Source organism: Amblyomma americanum, chromosome 1 (genome assembly GCF_052857255.1).
Source record: "Amblyomma americanum isolate KBUSLIRL-KWMA chromosome 1, ASM5285725v1, whole genome shotgun sequence".
In the NCBI taxonomy this organism is placed as follows: domain Eukaryota; kingdom Metazoa; phylum Arthropoda; class Arachnida; order Ixodida; family Ixodidae; genus Amblyomma; species Amblyomma americanum.
The window spans coordinates 16,521,912-16,546,733 of NC_135497.1; the positions used below are offsets into that span (position 1 = coordinate 16,521,912).

Below are 24,822 nucleotides of genomic sequence, written 5' to 3' on the forward strand. Positions count from 1 at the left end.
ACATAACAACATGCGAGAGACAAATACAACTGACAGTAAACAAACTAACGACATGGGCAGATAAAAATTGTTTCAAGTTTTCCATGCAAAAGTCAGTAGCTGTTCTGTTGTCGCTGAAAAGTGGGCTGCACACTGATCCCTTCATTTATCCGAATGAAGTCATAATACCAGTAAAAGTTTAGCACAAATTTTTGGGAATAACTTTTGATAAACAACTCACATCCCTGCCACACATTAACACCCTCAAAAAGAAAGCTTCTAAATCCTTAAATATACTAAAAATACTCTCACGGAAACACTGGGGCTCCGATAGGACATGTCTGTTACAAATTTATCGCTCGGTAGTATGCTCTACCTTAGATTATGGTTGCATAGCTTATGGATCAGCGAGGCCATCGTAGCTTGAACGACTGGATCCAGTACATAATTTCGGCTTGCGTCTTTCCACTGGTGCATACAGAACGTCACCCATAAATAGTCTGTATATAGAAACTAATCAACCATCACTTATAGACAGAAGAGGCATGCTCACATGCTCGTACATCTTAAAAATCCGTTCACTGCACAAACATGTTTGTTATCCCACCGCTACAAAGTGCCTATCTAGAATACTCTTTAACAATAAACCGCAAGCTACCAGGCCACTGCTCTTGCGATTTGAAGAGATGTGCCAGAACCTCGCTGTACTAGACATATTGCCAAGCATTGCCCGAAGGTGAGGTCGACTGCCACCATGGTATAATTTCCCTGAAATCTGTGATTTTACTCTCGCACAGTTTCGGAAAAAACAAATTCCAGAAGAAGCTATAATGAAAGAATTTCTTACACTCGAGGAAAAATACAGAACTTTCACAGCATATTATACAGATGGGTCAAAAACGGAGGCGTACGTTGGATGCGCAGTGGTAAAAAGGAATTGGAATGAAATAGACTTCCACAGTGTGCATCCATCTTCACCGCCGAATGCTACGCATCTGTGTAGCCATAGGAAAAATAGTAGAGTAAACCTCACCAACAGTGTTTACACAGACTCGCTAAGTGTACTTACAGCCCTCCATTCTGGAAATGCAATAACTACGCTGTTTGCTGACCTCGTACACAACATTACAACAGCCATAGCCCAAAACATAAGACTCTGCTGGGTGCCTAGTCATGTCGGCATAAAAGGCAACGAAAGAGCAGATTTGTGCGTTGCTCAAACTTGTAGCACGCAAATGAAAAACGTAAATATCCCCTATAAAGATTGCATAAAATTTCTACATTTAAATGCAAGGAAACAATGGCAGTCTGCTTGGAACAACGAAATACATAACAAACTACACCTAATAAAATCAGTTTTAGGCCAATGTAAGTCATCCACAAACGTTCCAAGGAGGTCCTTATGTGCAGTCTCTGTATAGGTCACACACACATTACACACAACTTTCTGCTTAAGAAAAAAGACAAACTGGTTTGTACATGTGGAGATGAACTTACAGTTAATCACATTTTATTTTCATGCTCGCAATTGGAAAAGCAAAGGAAAGGGTGCTTTTCTTTATTCTATAACCAATGCATCCCCTTTCACCCAGCACTGCTCTTAGGTGAAAATGCAATTGGCGACATGTCCTGCGTTTCTAGATTTTTAACAGAATTTGGTGTTATTAAAAAGTTGTAAAAAATGACACACTGCTTCGCCGATGCACCTCAGCCACTTTCTCATTCGCGAGAAAAGGGCTGATGTTTTGTATTGATTGGTTGGGGCCTCCTGTCCTTGCACAGCCAAGGACGGCTGGTGAGGTTACCCGACCTGCTTTGAAACTTTTAGTTATTAGGTATTTATCAATATTGTTTTGCTCTCAATACTAGGTAGAAGGAAATAACTTTTTCAGCTTTCCAAACCGCCAAAATTTATATCTTTGTAGAAATCTCCAGAAAAAAATTTTTTATACCTTGAGCTTGGCGCGTGATAGCCGTAGTTGCTTATGCGCCATTAAACCCAACACAACAACAACAACGAACTGGTGAAATTCCCCAGACAAAGTGCATTGTGTACAATGTGTGGGATTTCAGATGTTTCGAACACGGTCCCGTGCCACTATGAATGATACGAATGCGCGAGCTGGGACCGCACCCTCAAGCACTAACAGCTGCCTGTATGCAGCACAAGCAGTGAGCGCTATCGGGGCACGCAGCTGCACATCGCCAAGTCTCCACAGGGAGCAGTGAGCATGAGCAAACTGCCCGCACATCACTGTTATAACTATCGCCAGTCGCACTTTATGCTTTGTAAGTAGTGTTCTGTGGCTGCGTGAATGCACTTCCTGTGCTTTGGTACGAAATGTTTCACCACGCCTTGAGATTCGTATCAAGATCCTACTGTATTTTAACTACAAAACTGACAAAAACATCTGAGTGGATTTTATTGGCTTTGTTACTTCAAGGTTTAACTGTATAAAGACGCATCCAAAAATTAGATTCAGGCATCCTTTTTGTATTATTATTTCTAAGACTTTTTCAAAGTTCTTTAGCTGTTTTGATTTTCTCTTCATTGCTTTTAGTTTTCTTTGCTGGATGGCTCTGCAATCGTAGCTTTTCGAAGGCCGCTTCATTGGGCTTCAAAGTTTTTGGATGGCCGCCTTTGCCTCCAAAGACATTTGCAGCAAAGGCATGACATTTCTGCCATGTAGACGCGCACTGTGCACCTTTGAACAGAAGGACTTATCTGAAGCCTTTGCAGTGCCCTCATGACAGGGCTATAAGAAAAGGGTTTGCAGTGAGGTTGCTGGGGAGCATCTTGACACCACCTTGGAATTTTAACGACTACTTTTAGGCTGTATACACCATTTCAGCTTTAAAATCATTTGTATTCATCCTTCCCAAGGTATGCACATAAGTCATACTCAACTTCTGGTGGGCAGGCTCTTAACAAATTCAGCCTTATAGCATATTCACGGCTGCTCATCGGAAGCGCACGAGGTGCGGCCTGCCACATTGCGCGGAGATAGTTGAGCTGGGCTGAGGGGATGCGATCAACAATTTGCCCTTGAAGTATGCACCGTATTTATGTGACATTAGTTGCATGGGTCATGTTGCGACCACATGAGGAAGACAGTCCCTGCAAATCCAATGAATTTTTTTTTGCACCCTTCGGCAGACCTATTAGAGAAGTGGGGCCTCTCCCCACCTCCCTTTGTGCAGCAGCCCTCAATTTTAGCTTCCAGTTTTGAACCTCGCAACAGTATGGTGGCTGGCGGGCTACAGGGTTGCCACGCAGGAGCCTCCTGCCACCCGCCAAATCTTGGAGTACATAGGGTCTAAATGCATAGAAAGGGGTGAAAATGCTGTGTTGGTTGATGAGGCAAAACTGAGCACTTGCTCATAGTGAAAGTTGCTTCTCAGGGAAGCGTGCCGCAAAGACTGCAAACCAAAATAAAGGGCACCATCAAGGCTACAAAAACAAAGAAATTCAGGACTTATGCAGTTAATGAAAGTAGCCAAAGCAGGAGACAATACCGCTCTCTTAAAGTGAACCTATTCTCATTGGGTGCATTCTGTAGAAAACAAAAGTTACAAGCAGCTTAAATCGAGAGGCATTTTGAAGCTGTCATGCGAAACTACACCGTTGAAATATGTTGTCCATTCAGAAGGCGAAGTTGGAGTGACTTCCTTAACGCAAGAGCATCCTCATTCAGTCTAAACTCCTGAGTGTGCAGCAAGAGGCTTTCTATTCACTCAAGTCAGCGCAAAGTCGACAGTGATGCCCCTAAATCTTTGACAAAGATCATTTTAAGCTACCGAACCAACTGTATGCAATAATATAGTATAGCATAAGCAGGTTCGGATATTTCACACACAGTGAAGCACATATTGGAGTGGCTGAACTGCTGTCGCATCATGCCCTTTCCGGTGTGCACGCAGTACGCATCACATGCGGGAATGCCGGCATCCATCTTGAACCTGGCATTGTCATTTAAGTGTGTTGTCAAATTTTGTGAAACTGAGCTCGGAAATCCTGAAAATGGTGCACTTCCATCGAACGGCCATGGCATGCCTGTGTGGACCATCAGCCAGCTTGCACCTAGTGATTACAAGCCCTGTTTGCCTGCTGCTGCTGCAGGTGTGTGGAGCCTAGCCTCCTAGAGTCTGAGCAGCAGGCTCTTGAGCTGGAGCGCACCGACCGGAGCTTGTTTGCCCAAGAGCTGCTGCTGACGACCTTGGCAGAGCGGCTACATTGGCCTCCCGGCGGGGCCCCCTGGCCACAGGGCACACCTGCCACTTCCGTGGCAGCCACTTCCGTGGCAGCCACGACGCCGCCTCGTGCGCTGGGGGAGCCCGAGAAGCCTCCAGCAGAGCGCAGCAGCAGCCAGCAGCAGCCCGACCGGGGCCTGTCACGGGAAGGGGGCCGGCTATCACCGTCACGCCGAAAAGTAGTGCGCGTGCTGGACGAGCGGAACAAACTGAAGGAGCCACCACACTGAGAGTGTGGGGGAGAGGAGATGCTGCTTTTGTTTTACTGCTGCTGGTCCCCCCTCCTGCTGGAGGACTTCGCCGGCTACCGGTCTCTCACTTTTGAGGGGTGGGTCAGTGACCCGGTATTTATTCTGCTGCAGGAGTGCTTGGCCTCATGGATATAGCATAACTAGATCATGATGGATGACAATAAAATGTTTGCAACTGATCAGTGCTGCTGTTCAGCCACTGTGGTTGAACCCGTCCACTGCAGTTGGCCATGCTGCGGAACATGTGCTCCAGCAATGTGGACTGCCACAGGTGCAAAAATTTAGGGTCAATTTCTTTTTGGAAAACGGGAGTAGGACAAATTTGTATAGCCTCTTCATTTGTGGACACAACCTGAACACTGCCAAATTCCCTATATACATACATGGGCCTCTAATGTGAACATAATACAATGTGCTAAGACCCCAAAAGGCCTGGCATTTAAAATGGACAGTGTTCTGTGCTAGCTCTGGTAAGGCTCCAGTGAACATGTGATTTTATTTGCTGATTTTGCAAGCATGAATTCTTTAAAATTCCTAAATTATGCCAATTTGTTTACATACGAGAGGAATCCACCAAAGGAAGTGTATGCTAGTGACTTTTAAATTGCTATTGAGTCGTAACATGGCTGTTGCATAATCATCAGCCATCTTAGCATGCTCCTGACAAAGCTATAAAATTTGTTTTTCTTGCCACTGGATAATTGACATCTGAAGGGGACAGTGGTGTCTCGCTGCCACTGGCTGTGTCAACTGGCACAATGCGACGATTGTTGACAGGACAAAATTACTGTTTTAGAGCAGCATGTGTCAGCAGAAGATTCCAGGCTGTAGCTTTATTTCACCCAGTCATGTGCAGTTCTTATTGGCATGCTGCTTTTTCCTTGGCTCCCTTAATGGCGGTATGTGGAGTGCTGTGATAGTGCATGGCTGGGCTTTGAAAGGGGAGCTTACCTTATTTCGGTCAATAGGGGCTTGTCTTTGCTGAGCTTTGATCAGTCCAGGCAATAATGTTGCACACTGTGGAACAGATTGTTGAGCAAATTCTGAAGTTTTTCCCAATTTAAATTTTGTGCCTGTGTACTTGTTAGCACTTGCACCGTATGCATTTTGAACAGATTTAATTGGTACTTTGAATTTCCACTGGATGCCCTAGGACCACTTAATCCTGTAGATTAAGTGGCCCTAGGTCACTAGCAGTGTGTGTTGGTTGTTGAAGAACCCACTGCAGTGCAGTCTTGGCAGTGAGTCTGTCCTGGGAATGGGTAACGTGGAAGGAATGATTGAGTGTTTGGTGAATTTAAGTCACTTGAAAGATTTGCGATCGCAAGAGCTGCTAGCAACCTGCCCGTGTGGATTGCTTCCAGTCTTCTCAGTGGCTGTGTGTTGTGTGTGTGCCTGTTACTGATGGCTAGTATGCGATGTCCCAGTGGAGTACCACACTTTGGTTTCACCAAGCTACCACAGTGCAGGTGGTAAGTAAATTAGATTGGCACAGATTTTCGCTGCAGATTCCAGCAAGCTACAAGGTTGCACCAGTGGAGATGATCGTGGTTGGGTAAAAGTATGAATGTAGAGGGACTGCTTAGGCTGTTTCACTTCTGCAACGTTGGGGAACGAGCACGAGACACCTTGTGATCCAACCAATGCGGCCCTTCGCGTGATCAAGTGCCTAGCGTTGCTAGTGTATGTCGGCCTGAGCCTGGCAATGGTCCATTTTGACTGTTGCATACCATTTGCGATCCCTGGGTTTAAGAACAGTCCTGCAAGCCTCCAATTTTCAGATACGAAAAATGTTCTGCATGTGTAAGCAAGTTACTTAGGGAAATAATTTGAGCTTTCAATAATAGTTTATAGCACACTTGAGGCCCAAGTAAAAACTGACGAAGCAAAACTTGATAAAGTAGCAGTTTGGGCACGTTGGTAACGACTTCAAAAATGGTGCGAAGCCACTAAGACTAGACAACACGCGCGCCAACTTCCAGCTGTTTAATATGAACTGTGGGGCGGTTAATATACACAGCTGCCTAGTGTTGTGCAGACTTTGAAGCAAAGATCATTTTAGTGATTTCGTAGACATTCCATTTTCTTGCGAGATAGCGTGACAGTCATAGATGCACGTACTAAAACTATGACTTGGATAAACAACGGGAAATTATTGAGGCAGAAGTTGCAGATGGCTTACGTGCTTTGTTACACAAAACCATCCGTCTCGCTATCTCTCGAGGAATTTGGATTCCTCGAGTATCCCTAAAAGGATCTTTGCTCCCGTGTGTGTGCAGTGTTTGTCCATACATGTTACCAGTATTGCCGCCCCACAGTTCACATTAATTTGTGGGAAAAATAGTGCTCGTGTGTTCCTCTCAACCTTGTGTGGCGTTATGTGACGAAAGCCAACAGTCGTCAAAACCAAGGAGTACAGGGGATTCCTTTTTTTTTGCAAATTTGTGGTTTTTCCTCAATGAGAGCAGCAGAACAAACTCGACGGTTACGACTGTGTAACGCGAGTTTCAGTGATAGCTGTTAGGGCGTTTAGTTTTGGGGATATATTGATGCACCCCTGCACTGGCAGGCGGCTGTTGCAAACAGAGCCACCCATGGGTGTATGCGACCCAGTTTGACCGGTGACGATGGTTATGAAGTGCAACACAGGGATGGGCGCATAACAGATGTCTCTCTAAAAACCACATGCCGCCGGTGGGATCCGAACCCACAACAGCTTCCGCCTTCACTGTTTGACCTCGCTGCTCCGTGGCACTGGTGAACGCTTGAGATTCAGTTACACTACACCTAAATACGCCGGAAAGCAGAAGTTTGGGCAGCCGTTGCTGTAGCTCAACTGGTAGAGCACTGGACTTCGCGAAATTTGGAGGTCACGGGTTCGGATCCCATCGGCGGCATGTGGTTGTTTTAGGGTGTTAGCTCTACTGGTCGCGTTTAGAGCCTCGATTTCATGGTTAGAATCCAAAATGGCGGCCCCCATAGCAAATATTAGCGCTATTTTTTTAACCTGCACTGAGCTACACTTCGTGTAGGCAAGTGGAGGGCGGTGTTAAAGCTATGACGTAAAGGCGCTGCAATCGTCTGCACGAGCTTGAGCCAATACTGTGATACGGTGATAGCGAGCGTCATCGTCCTCGAGAGCAGACGTCTGAACTTTTCGTTCATAATATATTTCAAGATGAAACACTTACTGCGAAATGTTTTTGCGTGGCGCTTTTATTTCCCCTCATATGGAGCACAACGCAACCAACTTGTATCATCTGCTCGGCGGATGCATGGAGCATATCACTAAATTCTCGCCAAATTTCTTGCACAGGAAGTTCATTGTCGGACGAAGGGTAGAGTTCCTCGTGCGACAGACAAAACATCGATGTTTCTGTCGTGACAAGGGAAGCAGCGTTCTGCGCCGCTATAGTGTACTTGGTCACTATATAGGCGCGTTGAAGGTGGAAGCCGGAGTTCCGCAGCATATGGGGTGCGACTTTAGATGGCTGCTTCTCTGCTCTCAGCCAGCAGCCTGACCGACCGCTTTGAGATGTATTAATACACAGACGTGACAGACGATACTGCAAGAGTAGGGAGCTTCGCACTAACGTACATGGGTACTTACAGATGACCATGTATGCAAATATACTTGCATTTTTCACGTCGGTCACCTAGCGCCGATACCAACTGAACGAACGCGGCTTGCCTAAACGCAAAGCGGTCAGCAGACTAAAATACGCACTTTCAGTCGTGTAAGCGGTTTCGCCATCGTAAAAGGTAAGCTTGCCACTGTCTTCGAAGCATGGGTGCACCGCCATAGTGCTGCCGCCATCCAGGCGGAGGAACTTCACAGACTTGCGGGGCTGTGCTGCAGCCGCTCGCGGCATTTACCGTCAAAAAATGGCGCTGTGCGTTTGAAACGCGCGCCTTCATTTTTAGTCTGCTAGCCTACACCTCTACAAAATGTGTAGAAAGTAGTTCTCGTGCTACACTACGTGCAAAATAAACGCGTTACTGTAGGTGGGCGGAGCTACACTGGCAAAAAAAATGAAGCCATGCTATACTGGCTACATTAGTGTAGGTTAAAAAAGGCCTATTGTATTCCAGGGGTTGTCATGGTAACCGTGGTTGCATAATGATATGTAATTACAGGTGGCAGCGTGATGCTCACTGCTCAAGCACCGATACTCGTAGATCTGGTATATACTTGTCCAGCAGGCGCTAAAGTCGGACCAAATAGTCTGACATTCGAGTAAAATTTGTTGGCCATCCGTTTGCCGCAGAATATTCCAGATGGTGTCATGCGATTCAGCGTTTCGAGCCGCATAAACTTACAGTGAAGTTACAGCCTAGCTCGCGACAGGGATTAGAACCGGCGACCTACCCCCAAATGAACGTCTTTACGAATCTTCATATGAACATTGCGGCTCAACCGTTCGTCGTAGTGTGTTGCGGGTGGTGGTATACGATTTCGCGTTTCGTGCAGCATAAACTTACTAAGAGTCTAGCTTACGGCAGGGATTCAAACCGGCGACCTATGTTAGGTGTGTTGCCGCTCAATATTCGATCCCTGCCTCAGAATCGGCTCGTTTTTTTCTGCTTTTATTCTCGTGTTGTTGAATTGAAGTTGGTGTTTGAGGACAGGAAATGACGCAGTAACTGTCTCGCACAACGTTTTTAAATAAGGACAGTTGGGAAAACTTGTCCCCGGGATGCCGCCCCACTTAATAATAATTGGTTTTTGGGGAAAGGAATCGCACACTATCTGTCTCGTATATCGTTGGACACCTGAACCACGCCGTGAGGGAAGAAATAAAGGAGGGAGTGAAAGAAGAAAGGAAGAAGAGGTGCCGTAGTGGAGGGCTCCGGAATAATTTCGACCACCTGGGGATCTTTCACGTGCACTGACATCGCACTGCACACGAACGCCTTGGCGTTTTTCCTCCATAAAAACGCAGCCGCCGCGGTCGGGTTCGAACCCGGGAACTCTGGATCGGTAGTCGAGCGCCCTAACCACTGAGCCACCGCGGCGGGTACTCCGTTGCCGCTTTCAGGGTGCCCACCTTCACCGTTCCTTGGAGGGTGACATCTTTTGAAAGGGTCAGTGCCCACTCCCGCCTGCGTCAGTTGCACGTGCGACGGTCTGTTTCCCGTCTATTAATTTTTATTCTGAAGCCCTTCACTCCTTCCCTACTCCACTGCTTCGCCCGCGGCGCGGTTGAGGTGCCTTCCTAAACGAGGGCGAGAGTCACTCCACCTTTCGTTCCTTGTAGCCAGAATTATTTTTAAGGCCTGATAAAATGTCGGCTTTACATGAACAGGTTTCGCAAAATATGGTGTAATATTCGACGCCGCAAACAGAGGTGGGCATTTGACCTCAAAAATCTCCACCTTTCCTCAACCTAAAAAAAAAATGTAGGAGACCTCAACTCACTTTTCCTGTGGCCACTGGCGACCTCATTCAACCTTAAATTTTGAGGTTGAGGCCGGCTACTTGACCCCAGAAAACAAAACAAAAATCGATGTACAAGTTTTTCTGTTAAAAACAATTCTTAAAATCGCGTGAGACAAAAGCCAGAATTATACCATTGTGATGACTAATTATTACAATAGCGGCCCTAAGCGGTCTGTAATTAGTTAATAAGATGTGTACAAACGCTACTGATGTGCAAGCAATAAGAGAAGCTTATAATCTGGGATTAACCCCCGGAGAGTTTATGGCCTGCGGACGGGTGTGTCCCTTACGCGGTTACCACCAGTACGTCGGAGGTTACTTTCTCATAAAGTTTGCTTCACTAATTGCAAGCTTATCAGCGTCAATATTCGGCAACTTTCGCGTATACTTCTTCGTATTCGAAGCCTCACTCATTCACGCACGAACCGGCAATTGACAAACTCGTACCTTCTACACCATCTACCAGAAATTGGGGGGGAGGGGGGTATTCACGATACTCTTCTTAGACTTGAAAATAGCGAATGTAAAGAAACTGGTCGGCGATATGCTTTGCAATGTGGCGGCTGTGCAGACTCATATCAGTATATTTAGATTTTTAGCTCTATCCGGCATAGCGAGAACACTCAGCGTAGATGAAAATTTTGCCACCCAGAAAACACTCTTTTCAGTCCTCTGTATGCTGCCTTCGAAAACAAGCTGCGAATGTTGTACACAAACAGAGGCGCGTTGTATATATGTCTGTGTACAAGCGAGCGGCCGCTTTTATTAATGCGAGAGCATTAGATAGCTGTTTCAAGGTCATATCTGCAAAAAAGTGCCCTCAAGAAACGGCACCATGTGACGTCACGAGCCTACAGTCACGTTACGAATATGTCATATATTTACGCTAATTAACACCGATCAACATGCCTAACCAATTCTTATTGATGTAATTAGGTAACGCGAAGACTAATTAAAATTGGTGCTGAGCTTATGAGTGACGTAATACCAGGTCACGTGACAGCGATGTAATGTGACTTCAAACCTATTCACGTGACGACGAAGTAATGCGAAGTAGCACCTAGTCACGTGACAACGATGTAATGTGACGTCATACCAGGTCCCCACCCACCCATTTCAATGTCCATATAGATCCCACATTACTACACATGCGCGCATGAAGAATTACAAAGAGTGCCCACAGCTCGGTCCATACTAATGACATTCGGATTGCCCAGCAGGTAAACGCGCCAGTTCTCTTTGTATGACACACTGCAACGATCATGCAACGACACATGCCGTTGACCCTCGAAGGGATGGCGATGATGCTGACGATGATAATAGTGTATCTTTATGAGCCCGGGAAGTCGATCGATATACCACTGGCCAGTTACAGAATATTGATTAAAGTTACCACGTTACCAGCAATCGAAGGCAATAATTCTGCGGGAAAACAGGAATAATTGCGGCGAATAATTAAGGATGGCGGTGATCTTGGGAGGTCACGACCCCTCCCCGTTTCCTCCACTTCTCTCCAGGAGGCGACGGGAATGGTTTCGAAACCCCGGGGATTCTCCGATGACTCGATGATCCCGCGGCACTTTGCAGGAAGGGGGTAGATTACGTATTCGAACACTGTGCCGCCAATTAAAATCACACGGGCCAATACAACTGGCCTAGAGTGGGCAGCGTGAACCGCTCTCTCTCTCTGTCAAGAGCACCACGGCTCTCCGCTCAAATTTCGCCGCAGAGAAATCTTTTTCCAGACACCCTATTCAACCCGGGACAAAAAAAGAACAGCGCCTAACTAATATGCGCCATGTTTTTCCACGTGGTGGCCGTCGCCCCGGCATTTCGTGCGAACGTCAGGTCCGGAGTCGTGTCCCTGGTAGTGGAGTTACCGATTCTAGTTGGGTGCGCCGGATCCGTAAGTAACGTGAAGTCGAGTTCCTGCGCATCTTGCCCGAGCTGTCTTCCTTTGGTCGTACTGTAGCCGTAACCCGATGCCATGTCTGCCGCGTTGAAATCGCCCCCTACAATCAGCGCCCGGGACCCGGCAATCTTGAGCGCCTTCTGAAACAGCGCACGGAAGCTTTGGCGGCGTTTCGACGGGCTGCTGTATACGTTCAGTATGGATATACTTTGCTTCCTCTGCTTGGTGGGTATCAGTTCGATGAGAGTGTGTTTCATCTGGGGCCGTATTAAGCAACTGTCACAAATTCTGTCAAAAGTTATGGACACTGATGTCAAAATAACGAAACGATGAGAGATCACCGTTTGACGCAACGAGGAATCAGCCAATTACAGCAGGGCGGCGCCCCTAGAGCATTCATTTGCACGGCGAGGGGTCCTCTGCTACATAGAGCTACTACTACCATTACTGCTATTACTGCATTACTGCTATTTTGTAAAAAAAAGGCTTAAGAAGTACGAAGCGATCAAAATAACTAATATTTTATTTTGCCAAAACATTGTGTTTAAAGTTCGAAAATATTAATCAAAACAAAAAGTGTTCGAAGATGTACTTTTAAATTTGCTGGTGCACGGGTAACTTTTGCAGCCGCGGGGATGCGCTGACGGCGGTAATACGTCAAGACGCTTTGCACGAAAGCAGCCGATTCCACGCCGTGTTATTGTTTTTTATGCGGCGTTTGAAATCAAGCTACTGTGCGGTTGACCTAAGTGCAGAAAAATTTGAACGAATGCAGTGAAGGCTGCGTGCCTACCGAGCGAACTTGCAAGGAGCGCATCGTACGAAATCGACGAAGACAACTTGTTGAAGTCTGTGTTGTTCGGTTCTTTCGATCGATGACAAAAATGGGAAAAGGTGAGATGTTGCAGTATGTGATGTGCGGTTGTCTGTTTATTTTCCTTTGGGAAATAGACGACGACCACGAAGTGCGATTTGCTGGGAAAAATAAAGTGCTTTGCCAGCATAAGCGTATTTTATTTATACATCTGTGGCACAGAGGTGACCGCGGGGGCGTACCCCTTCTGCGCGCTAACTTTGCAGATTGCCCCCAACGCCTGCCGCACGCACTTACTTACCATCGGTTGTGCGATGCCGACGTGCACCTCGTAACCAACGGCAGCTTGAAAGCCGCCGGTAGCAAAGAACCGCAGTGCACACAGCACCTGCCGCCGCACCGACAGCGCGCTCGCAAGCAAATTTCCTCCCACTCCACAGTCTGCTTCTCCAGTAGAAAAAGGCGCCGAAACAGCTCGTCCGGCAAGTCAGATGTGTCTTCGTGCGCCCTCCTTCGCCGTTGCTCGCGCCGGCGCAGCTGCCTCAGTCGTATGGCTGCGTACACCGCCACCATTTTCTGTCAAAAACGCAACGGTCAAATCGACCACCTCGGGACTGTCACAAAAAAGTGTAAATTTCCGCCTGCATAATTAGGTGTGCAACGTCACCACTTCTGCCACATCCGTGACGTAATCTGCAGCCACCCATGACGCAAGCAAAATGGCCGCCGGCCACGACCGACCAATAGGAGCGAGGCTTATTGACACCTTTTTGACCATTTTCCTAATTGACAGTTGCGTAATCCGGCCTCAGGAAGGAAGCGTTTTATGATAGGGTCCCTAGAAACACTTGCTAGTCTGCCGTTCGCTAGTCTTTTTTTTTTATTCGAGAAGTGTGCCATGAGGCATAAGTTGAAAAAGGAAAGGGGGGAAGGAATGCACGGGATTGAAAGTTAAAAGAAGGAGTGAAGAACCGTTGCGCTGAGGTATTCGCAGAGGTTGTTAATGAAACGGTTGTCCATTGTCCACTTCACGAAGTCACTTTCGCGGTTCCACCGCAGGCCCACCTCCCTGAGGAGCCGTTTTCTGATAGCAGCCGTCGCTGGGCACGTCCACAACAAGTGCCGCACATCACATATGTCCGGTGCAGCGCCACAGTGAGGGCACCTGTCAGGTAGTGGCAGATCTTTGGCACGCCACCGATGACGGACAGATGGTGTCAGAGCCGCCCCTGCCCGAATCCGGCGCACGGATACCTCCTCCTGCCGAGTAAGACTACGGGGGAGAGGGTGCGAACACGGAGGAATTAGAGCGCGTGTTCGCTGGCGCAGAACTTCGGAATCGGAAACGTGGGACAGGAACGGATCTGGGGGAAGAGGGGAAGGTGGCGGATCGTCTAATGTATGAAGATGAGTCATAGCATCCGCTTGAATGTTATGTGGATCCTGGGCATGGCCGCGAATCCAGTGTATGCGCACAGGACATGGATACTTTGCGCAGAGCACATGAATAGATTGTGAAATCTGGAACGTTCGTCGAACAGCCTTCAGCTGTTTAAGGGCGGCGCGGGAGTCGGTGTAAATGTGAACTGTATTGAATGTTGGAACGAGCGGAAGGGAAGCAATGGCATTGTAAATGGCTTGAAGTTCCAATGCCAGGGGAGTGCACGTATCCGCAGTATACGTCGCGCGAGAGTTGAGATGCGGATGAGATGGACTATACACAGCAGTAACTCCCCTCTCTGCAGAATGAGATGCATCCGTGTATAATATGCACCCTTCAGGCAGATACGCTGCTGATACCGACGGGGAAACAGTGGGGCGATTGTCAGTGAGCTGGCAATAGGACCACGGTGGAAGTGTCTTTAAACGATGAAGTTTGAGAGACTGTTTTCGTGCTCTATTTGCCACCCGTTGGTCGATGATCTCACTGAGTGTATTAAGTTGGGCGAACTCCTGTAGCACAGGTATGGGTGTTAAACGAGGCAGATATGTTATGACGCGCATAGCCTCACGATTGATAGCTTCAAGGGAGTCCCACTGTCTGCGGGTGAGACGTTGAAATTGAGCCTGATATACTATCCGTGGCTGAAGGATAGAGCGCACAAGCTGGCGGGCCGTATGAGCACGTGCGCCACCAGAGCGCATAGCTATGCGACGAATCAGACCTAGAGTAGCGTGAGCCGATTTACGGGTGGCTGTCAGCCACGGGGTGCCAGTCCCAGATGTATGGAGGAGAAGACCAAGAATACGAACAGTTTCAACCTGAGGAATCAGAGAATTATGTACCGTAAAATTTAAAGGGGGAGCTTTCCGTAAGGCGGCTTTATTTCCAATTCGAATGAAACATGATTTAGTAGGAGAGAGTGTTAGACCCAAAGGTGGGAGGCGAGATGTCAATACATCCAGCGCGTGTTGAAGGACCGACTGATGAATAGACGCATCTGGATGACAGCACCACAAGGTGATATCATCGGCATATGCAAGCACGCGGATAGAAGGGATGGTCTCTAGGGCTCGAACCAGAGGAATTAAAGCCACATTAAATAATGTGGGGGCGAGAACGGAGCCCTGCGGCACTCCTCTATTGGAAGTGAAATTACCAAAGGGCTTTCCGTGGACACGCACGCTGAAGGTTCGATTTGCTAAAAAGGCGTGAATGGAGAGGAGGAACCGGTGAGGGAGACCAAGAGTTTGAAGGGAGGCAAGAATGGCAGAGTGAAGGATGTTATCATATGCCTTTGTTATGTCTGTAGCGATTACGGTTCGTACAAGGTGACTCTGTGGAGAGTGGTCAAGCACGTCAGCAGCCAAAGTAGCAAGGCCGTCCTCCGTTCCAATATGTGGGCGGAAACCAATTTGGGAATCTGGGTAACAATCATGGGATTCCAGCCACCATGATAAGCGTGCGGCTAGAATGTTTTCATAAAGCTTGCAGATGGTAGGGGTAAGGGAAATTGGACGAAGGGCCGAGAGAGATACTGGAGGCTGACCTGACTTGGGGATTGGAACCACAATAGAATGCTTCCAGTCTCCCGGCATGACGCCAGAAAGCCACACTTCGTTAAAAGTATCAAGTAGGGTTTCCAAAGCCCTCCCTTCCAAGTTACGGAATAAGGAGTTAGGTATGCCGTCGTGCCCGGGAGTAGTAGTAGTTTTTAAACGGTCAATGGAGGCCAACAGCTCTGCCATGGTGAGGTCAGAAGTAATCCCATCGGGGGGCTCTGTTACCGATAAGTCAGGTGGAGACGTAGCGGTGCAGTCATGGTTTGGAAAAAATTGACGGGCCGCTTGTTGTGCAAATGTGTCCTCATCCACATTTAGCGCGAGGCGAATGCTCTCTGTGTAATCTGCAACCTGAGAAGGGCGCTCCATGGCGTGAAACACTCTCCAAAGGTGTCGATTGCCCTGCGTAGAGGACAGGCGGGCACACCATGCAGCCCAGCGTTGCCTGCCTAGCCGCTTTGCATAGCGCCGCGCCCGTGCGGTAGCGCGGTGAAGAGTAGGAAGAGCCGAAGGGTCATCGGGGTGACGAGTAGCGTAAAGATCCGCCTGGCGACGAAGAGCCCACAGATTCAAGAGATGTATGTCCGGGTTTGGGTCATCTTCATTTACAGTAGTGGTAATAGTTTGAGTAGCGAGAACATCAGATAGAGTAGACAATGCTGAAGAGGGGTTGAATGTAGATAAATGATTGTCTGCGCGTACAGAATCCCATGATATTATTCGTACAGTGCGGCGTATTTTCCGTAGACGCGTAGGCGTGAGGGAGATAAAAATAGGGCTGTGATCGCTATCCCAAGTATCAGAATCAACAGCCCAACGAGGGTTACCGGGGCCTAACCACCAAGTCAAATCAGGTGAATACGGGCCACCTCGTCGGCGGGTAGAAGTATTCGGGTGATTTAAAAGTTGAAAGGAATGATCTGAAAAGCTCCCTTGGATGTGTGAACCCCTTGAGGAATCCGATGGGTAACCCCACGCAGTGTGTGCGCCGTTGAAGTCACCCCCAACTAGAATAGGGATACCCGAGTTGGTAGAACGTAGAAAACGAACCCATCCCAGATTGGGAGATGCGGAGCCAGGACGACTATAAAAAGAAACTAGAATAAGGGGTGTGCGTGCAGGTTTTACGAGAAGGACGACAACCTCTTGACGTGTGTTGCACCACCGTGAAAGGTCGAGCGGTGTGTGCGGAACTGAACTGTGAATATAAATTGCAGATTTACCTGGGCTGAGGGAGGAGGCGGTGCAACGGCGATCAGGGATAGATGGTGAATGGTATGCGCAGAAACCTGAAAGGCGTGGGAGTGCATTATGCTCTTGCAGTAGGAACGCCCATGCCCTCTGCTTTCCGTCGCGAAGGCGGATGTTCACTTCAGAGGCCTTATTAGCGAAACCGCGACAGTTCCACTGCACCACCACCGATGATGATGCGCTATCCATGACGAGGCCGAAGAGCTTCCACGATGAGGGATGTCACCTGCTTCATCAGCGCTAATATCTTGTCCACTGTCGGGGTAGTCACGGCTAACAGGTGGTCGGCACCTGATTGTGGGCCAGTGCTTACCCTAGGTGATTCCTCTGATGATTGCTCCCGAGTTATGAGAATTCTTCGAGAGGATTGAGAACGACGCTGTTCCCGGCGCTGGGTGAGTTCGTCTAGTCGGCGGCGAGCCTCCGCGATTGCATTGTCTAAAGCTGTGTCTTCATCTGTAGTATCCACATGTGATGGATGCACTGGACGTTTGGGCGTACCATTTGATCCGGGAAGGTGAGCCGCTTGTGCATATGTACGCTGGCGAGGAGACATATGGTGAGCAGCAGGCTCAGATAAAGGAAGTTCAGGGAAGTCGTTGTCGTCACATGCGAGAGCTGCAAAGCGATTACTTGTAGGAACATCCATTTTTGCAGGCGACTTGTGAAACTTCTTCGCTTGCTTCTTCTTTGGACAAGCGGGGGAGCGAATGTCATGGTCCGGCGATTTGCACAGGGCACAATGAGCTGTTGGTTCATTCATGTCGGCCACAGCTGCTGGATTAGGGCAGGTATTTTGCATATGTCCTTCTTTGTGGCAGTGATAGCAAAAAATACGACGAGGTCGGAAGGGCTGTGGTTTGACGATCGCACCGTAGTAGGTAAGGTACTTCGGGAGAGTCAACGGGCCTTGCAGGATGAGCAGGTATGAGCCCCGGCGACCCATAGGCCGTGCTTGCAGTACAACATGAGTTGAGCAGCGAATATTTGCGCGCACCTCCTCGGGAGGGCTCGTGCTGTCGACATGATAAACCATGCAGCGGAGTGTGTCAGGACCAGATGCAAAATATATTTGCACCGGGACATGCTTGCTGTCATCCAGGGGGATCCGCGTAACTGCGCAAAGTTTCTGGGCGTCCATCAAGGATGACAAGTTTACCGTGATGGTGTTCGATGGGCGATGGACGACAAACCCGCAGTAGTTCGAAGAGCCAAGGGCATGGTCAATTGTGGCTTGAACATTCCGGGCAGGGATGGCAGTCATATCAAAGCGCAATGTAGGCTTGATGGTAACGCGGAACGAGTCCGCAGCAGGCGGAAGAGAGCCTTGACTCACGGGAGGCATCTGTGGAGGAGGCTCAGACGCTGGTGACGGCCCTTGGCGGGAATACTGAACTGGCGCGACGGGCACAGTTTCTTGAGGGAGTGCCACGGGCACGGAGGCGGTAGAGCAGTCCATGTCACAGGCCAAAGTCGTAGCATCGGAAGACGGCGCAGGCTGGAGGCCTAGAGGCGCTGACGATTGCGTGGACGTGGAGGCTGCGTCAGGTGGCAACACAGCGGGCATCCGCGTAGCCGTCGTCGACAACGCAGAATCCATGCAGACGCGTAGCGCGGCCTCGCTCGGCAGCGCCGAGCTAAGCCTAGCTTGCCCCTGAGGGTTCCGGTTGGGTTTTCTCACTTGAGAATGCGCCCGCCGTGCCGGGAATTTCTCCGTAGGGGCGTCGTCAGCATTCGGTCGCACGGAGGGCACTGTCCGACCCACGCCACACACGAGAAGACAGCGAAAAGCGAAAACACAGACCTAGAAGCAGACACGTATCCACCCACTAGGTCTTCGTCTTCCTCTGTCCGTTCCTCTGTTCGCTAGTCTGCTCTCTACGGAACCGGCTGGCTTCGCCTCGGATGAATGCGCAGGGGGCGCTGCACACACTCGGAACGTCGTGCCTGCAGGGGCGGTCGTGCCGTGGCTGCGGAAGTGGTGAGCACTGCTTCTTGGTCGCAAGCCCATAATACCGGTGTTTTTTTTTGCCAAATCCATGAACGCTCACTCGCGTGTGTGTTGGTGTGTGTGTTCTTATGGATGTCATGTCTAGACAACGTGACAAGCGCCACATCTTGCCAGCTCAATGCCCCATCTGCACTTTCTCTCGGATTTCCACCATCTAGTTAAAAATGCGCGAAATGCATTTGTAGGCAAATGGTTTAACGCACCTGATGGTCAGGTGCACGCTCGAACCGATCTGAGAAGCTTGGAAAATGGGCAGCCAGAGTGTTTCGCTTAAAGCCATGCCGAACATCACCAGAATGCACCTGAATCCCAATTATTTTGAGAAAATGAGAGTTGCTCCAGCATTCCAGCTATTTGGTGATGATATAATTAGAGGTCTTTTTATTTATTGCACCCCGTTAGGACGCTGTTATGACTTCGTGGAAGGCATTGAATCTTTTGTAAAAAGAATGAAAAAGCTTATCAGGATAATGACTGCGTGTGTGCCAAAAGCAGCGTTATTATACCCGCTTGTCACCAAACTTTGCATTTTTAAAGGAGTTCCTTGAACACCTCACAAAGTGGGAAATTCATGCAAAGGCCACAATCGGCGGGGTTTTGAGCAGCAGCACAGCAGAGGGACTCCATGTTTCAATTCAGAGCACACTTATAGATTAGTTGCATATCTCAGCACACTTCGTTTTAAGTATGTGATGACTGCAAAATTTAGCCAAGACAGACTTGAAAGCGTATTTAGCATTGTTCGGCAATCATCATGATCTATGACCATCCGAATGCCGCTCAGTTTTTGGTTACTGTTATTGCACTCACATTCTACAATCTTGCGAAGCTACCACCATCGGGAAACTGTGCTCCAGAAGTGTTCACTTCCTTAGTTTCGGTGCCTAAGAAACAGCCGTGCAGCGAGAATACACTGCCTATACTCGACAGACTAATTGATAAAGGAGCTCTTGTGATGCAAAAACTGCATTGGTCTCTTGCGCTCCACGTACAAGTATTAGCTCTGGCGACAGTGCCTGTGTGACAAGAAAAAGCCACGAGATGTTAATTTATTATATCTCGGGCTAGAAAAGCACTGAAAAAAAGAAGCAAGTGCATAGACTGTGCGTCAGCCTTGACGACTGAAAAAGCAGTGGCTATACAGAAAGCCGCGAGCTCGCTCGAGCACGCCACTTCCACCGTGTGCACCAAAATCAAAACGATCGCAGTACGAAAAGTTCGAACCAAGCAGTGCAGCATGGGTCGGGGCAGTTATTTGTGTTACTAAAATTTTTGAACCTCCCATGTCATGGTCTCGTTGCGGCCGAATCGAAGGCAGAAAATGCAGCAAACAAGTTATTCGGGCGCGCGGTCCACTGCGTCCCAAAGTGCGAGCGTTGGGAAACAACACTTTTGAGGATATTCACTGTAGGGCTGCGAGTTCGGTCCCGCACGCCGCATCCACCACGTGCACAGCAAACAAAGCGATCGCAGTACGAAAAGTTTCGATAAAGCAGTGCAACGCTGCTCGGGGCAGTTATCTGAGTAACGAATTTTTAATCTGCCGTGCTATGATCTCATTTCGACCGAAGCCAAGGCAGAAAACGCACGCGCGGTCTACTGCGCGCCTAAGTGCGAGCGTTGGGCGCGTCTGCTACCCTCACCTGGCCTAGGTGACGCCACCGTCGGCGCCCGGGAGGAGCCGAGAGAATGAGCGGCGGCATAGGGGCAGGAGGGAGGAGATGTCGCTAATTTTAGTTCATTGAGGAGTTTTAGGCACCCTAGCCGATATTATTCTGCTGGGTGACATGAATGGCCACATCGAGGATCTCGATGGATACACAGATTGTAACGGCAATTTGATGCTAGACTTCTGTGAGCGACACAACCTAGCTATGGTAAACAGAGAAACTAAGTGTGAGGGACAAATCACGCGGGAATCCCGTAACAGGCAAACGACCATTGACTACTGCTTAATGTCGCAGGGGATGTATAGCAAGCTCGCAATGATGGAAATAGACGAAGAGGGGAAGTACAGCCCCGGAAGAGATCATAAGCGTATTAGCCTACATTTGGGAGCCCTGCTCAAAAGAGAAATGCGGGGAAGTCAAAAATAGTACGCAAAATTTAATGACGAACAAATAGTGCAAGTAGCGGCCGGCATAGAGGAAGCAATAGAGACACATCCCATGGAAAAGTGGGATTATAATAAGTTAGAACTCCTCATTATTGCAAAAATAAAACAAGTAAAAGGAGTAAACCGCTGGAGAGGAAAGAGGAAGCCACGAAGTTGGTGGAATAAGGAAATTAGTGAGGCCGTCGAACAACGAGGGTTGGCATCACGGGAACACAGAGAAGCAAAGAGGGCGCATTTATCTGAAGAGGAAATAGGCCAAAAATGGGAATCTTATCGACAAAAGAAACAGCAAATGCAGGTCCTCGTCCAGGCTAAAATAAAGAAGTCCTCTGATCGCTGGCTGGGTGAAGATCCCGAAGCAACTAAAAGGGGTCAAGAAAATTCTGAAATCATATAAGCTGGATGGGTAAAACAAATCAAAGAGAGCAGGAACAGATTCACGATGTCGAGAGAAAATGTTTAGAGGGAGACGACGCTGTGAACTACATTACATCAGTTATAGCTGTGTGATGACCCCCATAATGCGCAGGTCCACACGGGACGGAGAGGCAAAGAGACACCGTATGGCTCAGTTTAAACAAACAGGTATATTCTATAATTACACATGAGTAAGATTATACATCAGAGGCTGGGGCGTCCGAGCTTACGTGCCGACGACTTCATGGGGGCGATGGAGTGGCTCCGGAGTTGGGCTCGAGCGGTTGCTGGCAGAAGCTGCACGCCGACGGGCTTCGGCGCTGAAGGCCCTCTTGGCGAACGATGTCGTCCTGAGCGTGCTTGCAGTAGAATTTCAATAGTCGTCCGTTTCTTCGAGGATGGTTCACAAACCCTTCCTCTAGTGTCGTTCGGCTTGGAAGATGAACAGGAGGCGAGCTTGTAGATGATGACAGCAGAGCATAATTTTACAACAGAACAAACTTTGCACTTCTTTACTCATTGACCGGGCAGGTTAGTGCCTAAGTAGCATCACATTACATGCTAAGCATGGAGCCCCAGCTCAGACTGGACTGCATCCGTTTACATGTGCTTTTAAGCACTTGATTAACAAAGGACTAAGGGCGGTCATTTCCAGTGGCCCGCCCAAAGCATCAATTCTCCAATCCAAAATAACATGCGAGATGGGGACCACCCCTTTGGGTTGGGCTTAGCCTCGAACCCAGAGTCTGTTAACAATACAAACTAAATAAACAACAAAAACGCCACCACTCTCTCTCAAGTGAGAGTATACACAGGCTCTCTCTTCGGAGCTAATTCACTAGCGCCTGTCTTTCCACATTCTTGGCGAGTACTGCCTGTCCGCCATGACAGGTGTCCGTCGCGGCCCTTCTGGGAAGCTGTGGGTGCCTTCCCGGCGATAGCCCACGACAAAGGGGGGGGAGGGAAAGAATGTCGTCTTCGCGGTAGCGCATAGCGTCGGCTGTGGTGCGGCGCGCTCTGGCCCGCTGACAGCTCCCTTGTCCTGGAATGTAACCGGAAATTGGGGAGGATAAAGCCTGTTTCCCCGGGGCGGCGGCGGGTCCGGTTTTTCTGGTCGTCACTCAAAGAGCATGGCTGGGTAATTGATGATGCCGCTGTCACGGGTCTCCGTCTACGCCGCGCCGTCGAACGTGGATCCTCGTAGCACACACGGAATGTCACACTCGCTCACCCTCCAGAAGAATGTTCTCCGAACATTTGAGTCCACGCAGCTCCCCTTGTCTTTCTGAATCGCCTCGCACAGTGCGTCCGACAAAACACTTTTCGCTGCACTCAACACCACTGCACAACACCATATGCCTCCGCTGTCAATACTGGCGTCTCCAGGGGCAGCACTGATCTTCTTTTACAGATAAACATGAAACTCAGCACCCAAGCCTCTCCTTTCTAGTCCAAACTGGACGAAATAAATTTACCACAGTTACAAAGGAGCTCCCACTTCAGCACGATCACGGCACAGACAAAAATATAGATAACGAAAGGAAGTAGGGCAGGTTCTGCATGCGCTCCGCAAGCTCTCCTGTGAAGGTGTTACTTAATGACAGAAAGGTTTAACTACCAACTCCGATAACTTAACACATAAGCACATAGCAATGTTATGAGCTGTGGCATTACACAATTCTAACCAGTTCAAAACTCCGCTCTGTTTACGCCATTAGTCCGACTTAGCTTTCCGATTTCGCAGCGGATATCGGCCTTCATGAGTCATACTAAGTAAGTCTGTGCCCCTTTGTCTGCTTTGGGACTCGCGAGGGCTCGTGGCAGGAGCCTCTCCTGGCGTTATCTGCGCGGCAACCTCGCGCGCTTCTTCTTCTAGCAATGCATGAAGTAAATCCGGTGGCATTCTGGCCGTCACCTCTGGCGCCCGCCGAACAAATGCAGGAGAGGGCGTTTCTTGCGAACTATCTGCGCGCTCCGCTTCACTTCTGTCCCCATCAAAATCCGCGCTTTCCCTTTCCTCATTTCGTGAATACTGAACCGGTGCCGACTTGAGGCGATTTGCGTGTATCCTTATCAAACGCCGGTTCACGTCTCGGACTCTGAAGTTTACCGGAGAAAGCTTCTCGACAACCTCGCACGGTCCTCTCCACTTCGTCTGGAACTTACGAGCTAGCCCAATCTGCCTTTGGCAGTTTTCAATGTACACGCTGTCCCCCACATCAAACGGCGCGTCTCTAGCACTGCGATCGTGCACCTCCTTCCTGCGCTTCGCCGCTTTCTTTAAGGACTCCTTTGCGATGTCCCTCGCCACTTGCAAGCGCGATTCTAGCTCAACCTTATAGTCGTCCAGTGAAGCGTATGGGACACGACGGGGGCCCTCTGGCACTTCACTAGGCTGGTCCGGGTCTCGGCCGTAGAGAAGAAAGAATGGCGATTCGCCCGTGCTCTCGTGTGCTGCGGAATTGTAGGCAAACATTGCATACGGGAGCCACAAGTCCCAGTCCCGCTGGTCGCGCGAAACAAAATGCGACAGGAACCCGGCCACGGTTTGGTTCAGTCGCTCCACCGCGCCGTTGCAAGCCGGATGGTACGGTGTTGTCTGCTTCTTAGCGATCTTAAGCAGCTCGCAAACTCTCCTCATTAGCTGCGACACGAAGTTCGTTCCCCGATCTGTCAAGAGTTGCCTCGGGGGTCCATGTCGGAGCACGATCTGTTCGACAAATGCTCTTGCAACCGTGTCTGCCTTCTGATCTGGGAGTGCTACCGCTTCCGCGTATTTTGAAAGGTGGTCGACAAATACTAAAATGTACTTGTTTCCGGAAGTGGTCGTGGGCAATGGGCCCATTATGTCCATACCTGTCCGCTCGAAGGGAGCCGAAACCTCAGGGAACGGCTGAATTGGAGCTGGTCTTCGTCCCTTGGGTGTTTTTCTTTCGAGACAGGAATGACACTTCGCACAGTAGTCTCTAACATCCTGTCGCATGCCACTCCAAAAGTACAAACGCTCCACACGCCTGCGTGTCTTCGCTACGCCAAAATGACCGGCGCATGGCGCATCGTGAAACGCGCGAAGAACCCTTTCTGTCCACGACCGAGGTATGACGACTCTCTCCCAAGCGGTTTTCTCTGGTCTCCCTTTCCTGGTTGGCCTCGTGCGCCGACACAGGGTGCCGTCTTTGTCAATGAAATAACCTAGCTGATCGGGATGAGACGGTGCGCCCTCTAAGCTTTCGATTATTCGCTTCAGGTCAGGATCTTTGCACTGCTCTGTGCGTAATTCGGCGGGGTCGACTACGGGGACAAACTCTTCTATAGCTGCCACGGCAGCTGTGCGGCTGAGTGCATCAGCATTCAGATGTGTCTTTCCTGACTTGTGC

The 24,822-nt window shown here is 49.0% G+C and overlaps 1 protein-coding gene and 1 non-coding gene across 4 annotated transcripts in view; one reads left to right on the forward strand and one right to left on the reverse strand.

Annotated features, from left to right (window-relative positions):
- The window catches only part of LOC144110360 (E3 ubiquitin-protein ligase KCMF1-like), a 61,256-nt gene extending 56,596 nt beyond the window's left edge, over nt 1-4,660 (forward strand). For all 3 annotated transcript variants that reach the window (XM_077643216.1, XM_077643222.1, XM_077643229.1), the window contains exon 7: nt 4,100-4,660. In XM_077643216.1, the coding sequence (XP_077499342.1) occupies nt 4,100-4,460 (361 nt within the window). In that variant the 3' untranslated portion in view covers nt 4,461-4,660. The remainder of the gene's footprint in view (nt 1-4,099) is intronic.
- Nucleotides 4,661-9,425: 4,765 nt separating this feature from the next.
- On the reverse strand, nt 9,426-9,497 carry TRNAG-ACC (transfer RNA glycine (anticodon ACC)). The gene has a single exon. It is a non-coding gene; the product is annotated as a tRNA-Gly (tRNA).
- Nucleotides 9,498-24,822: the final 15,325 nt, after the last annotated feature.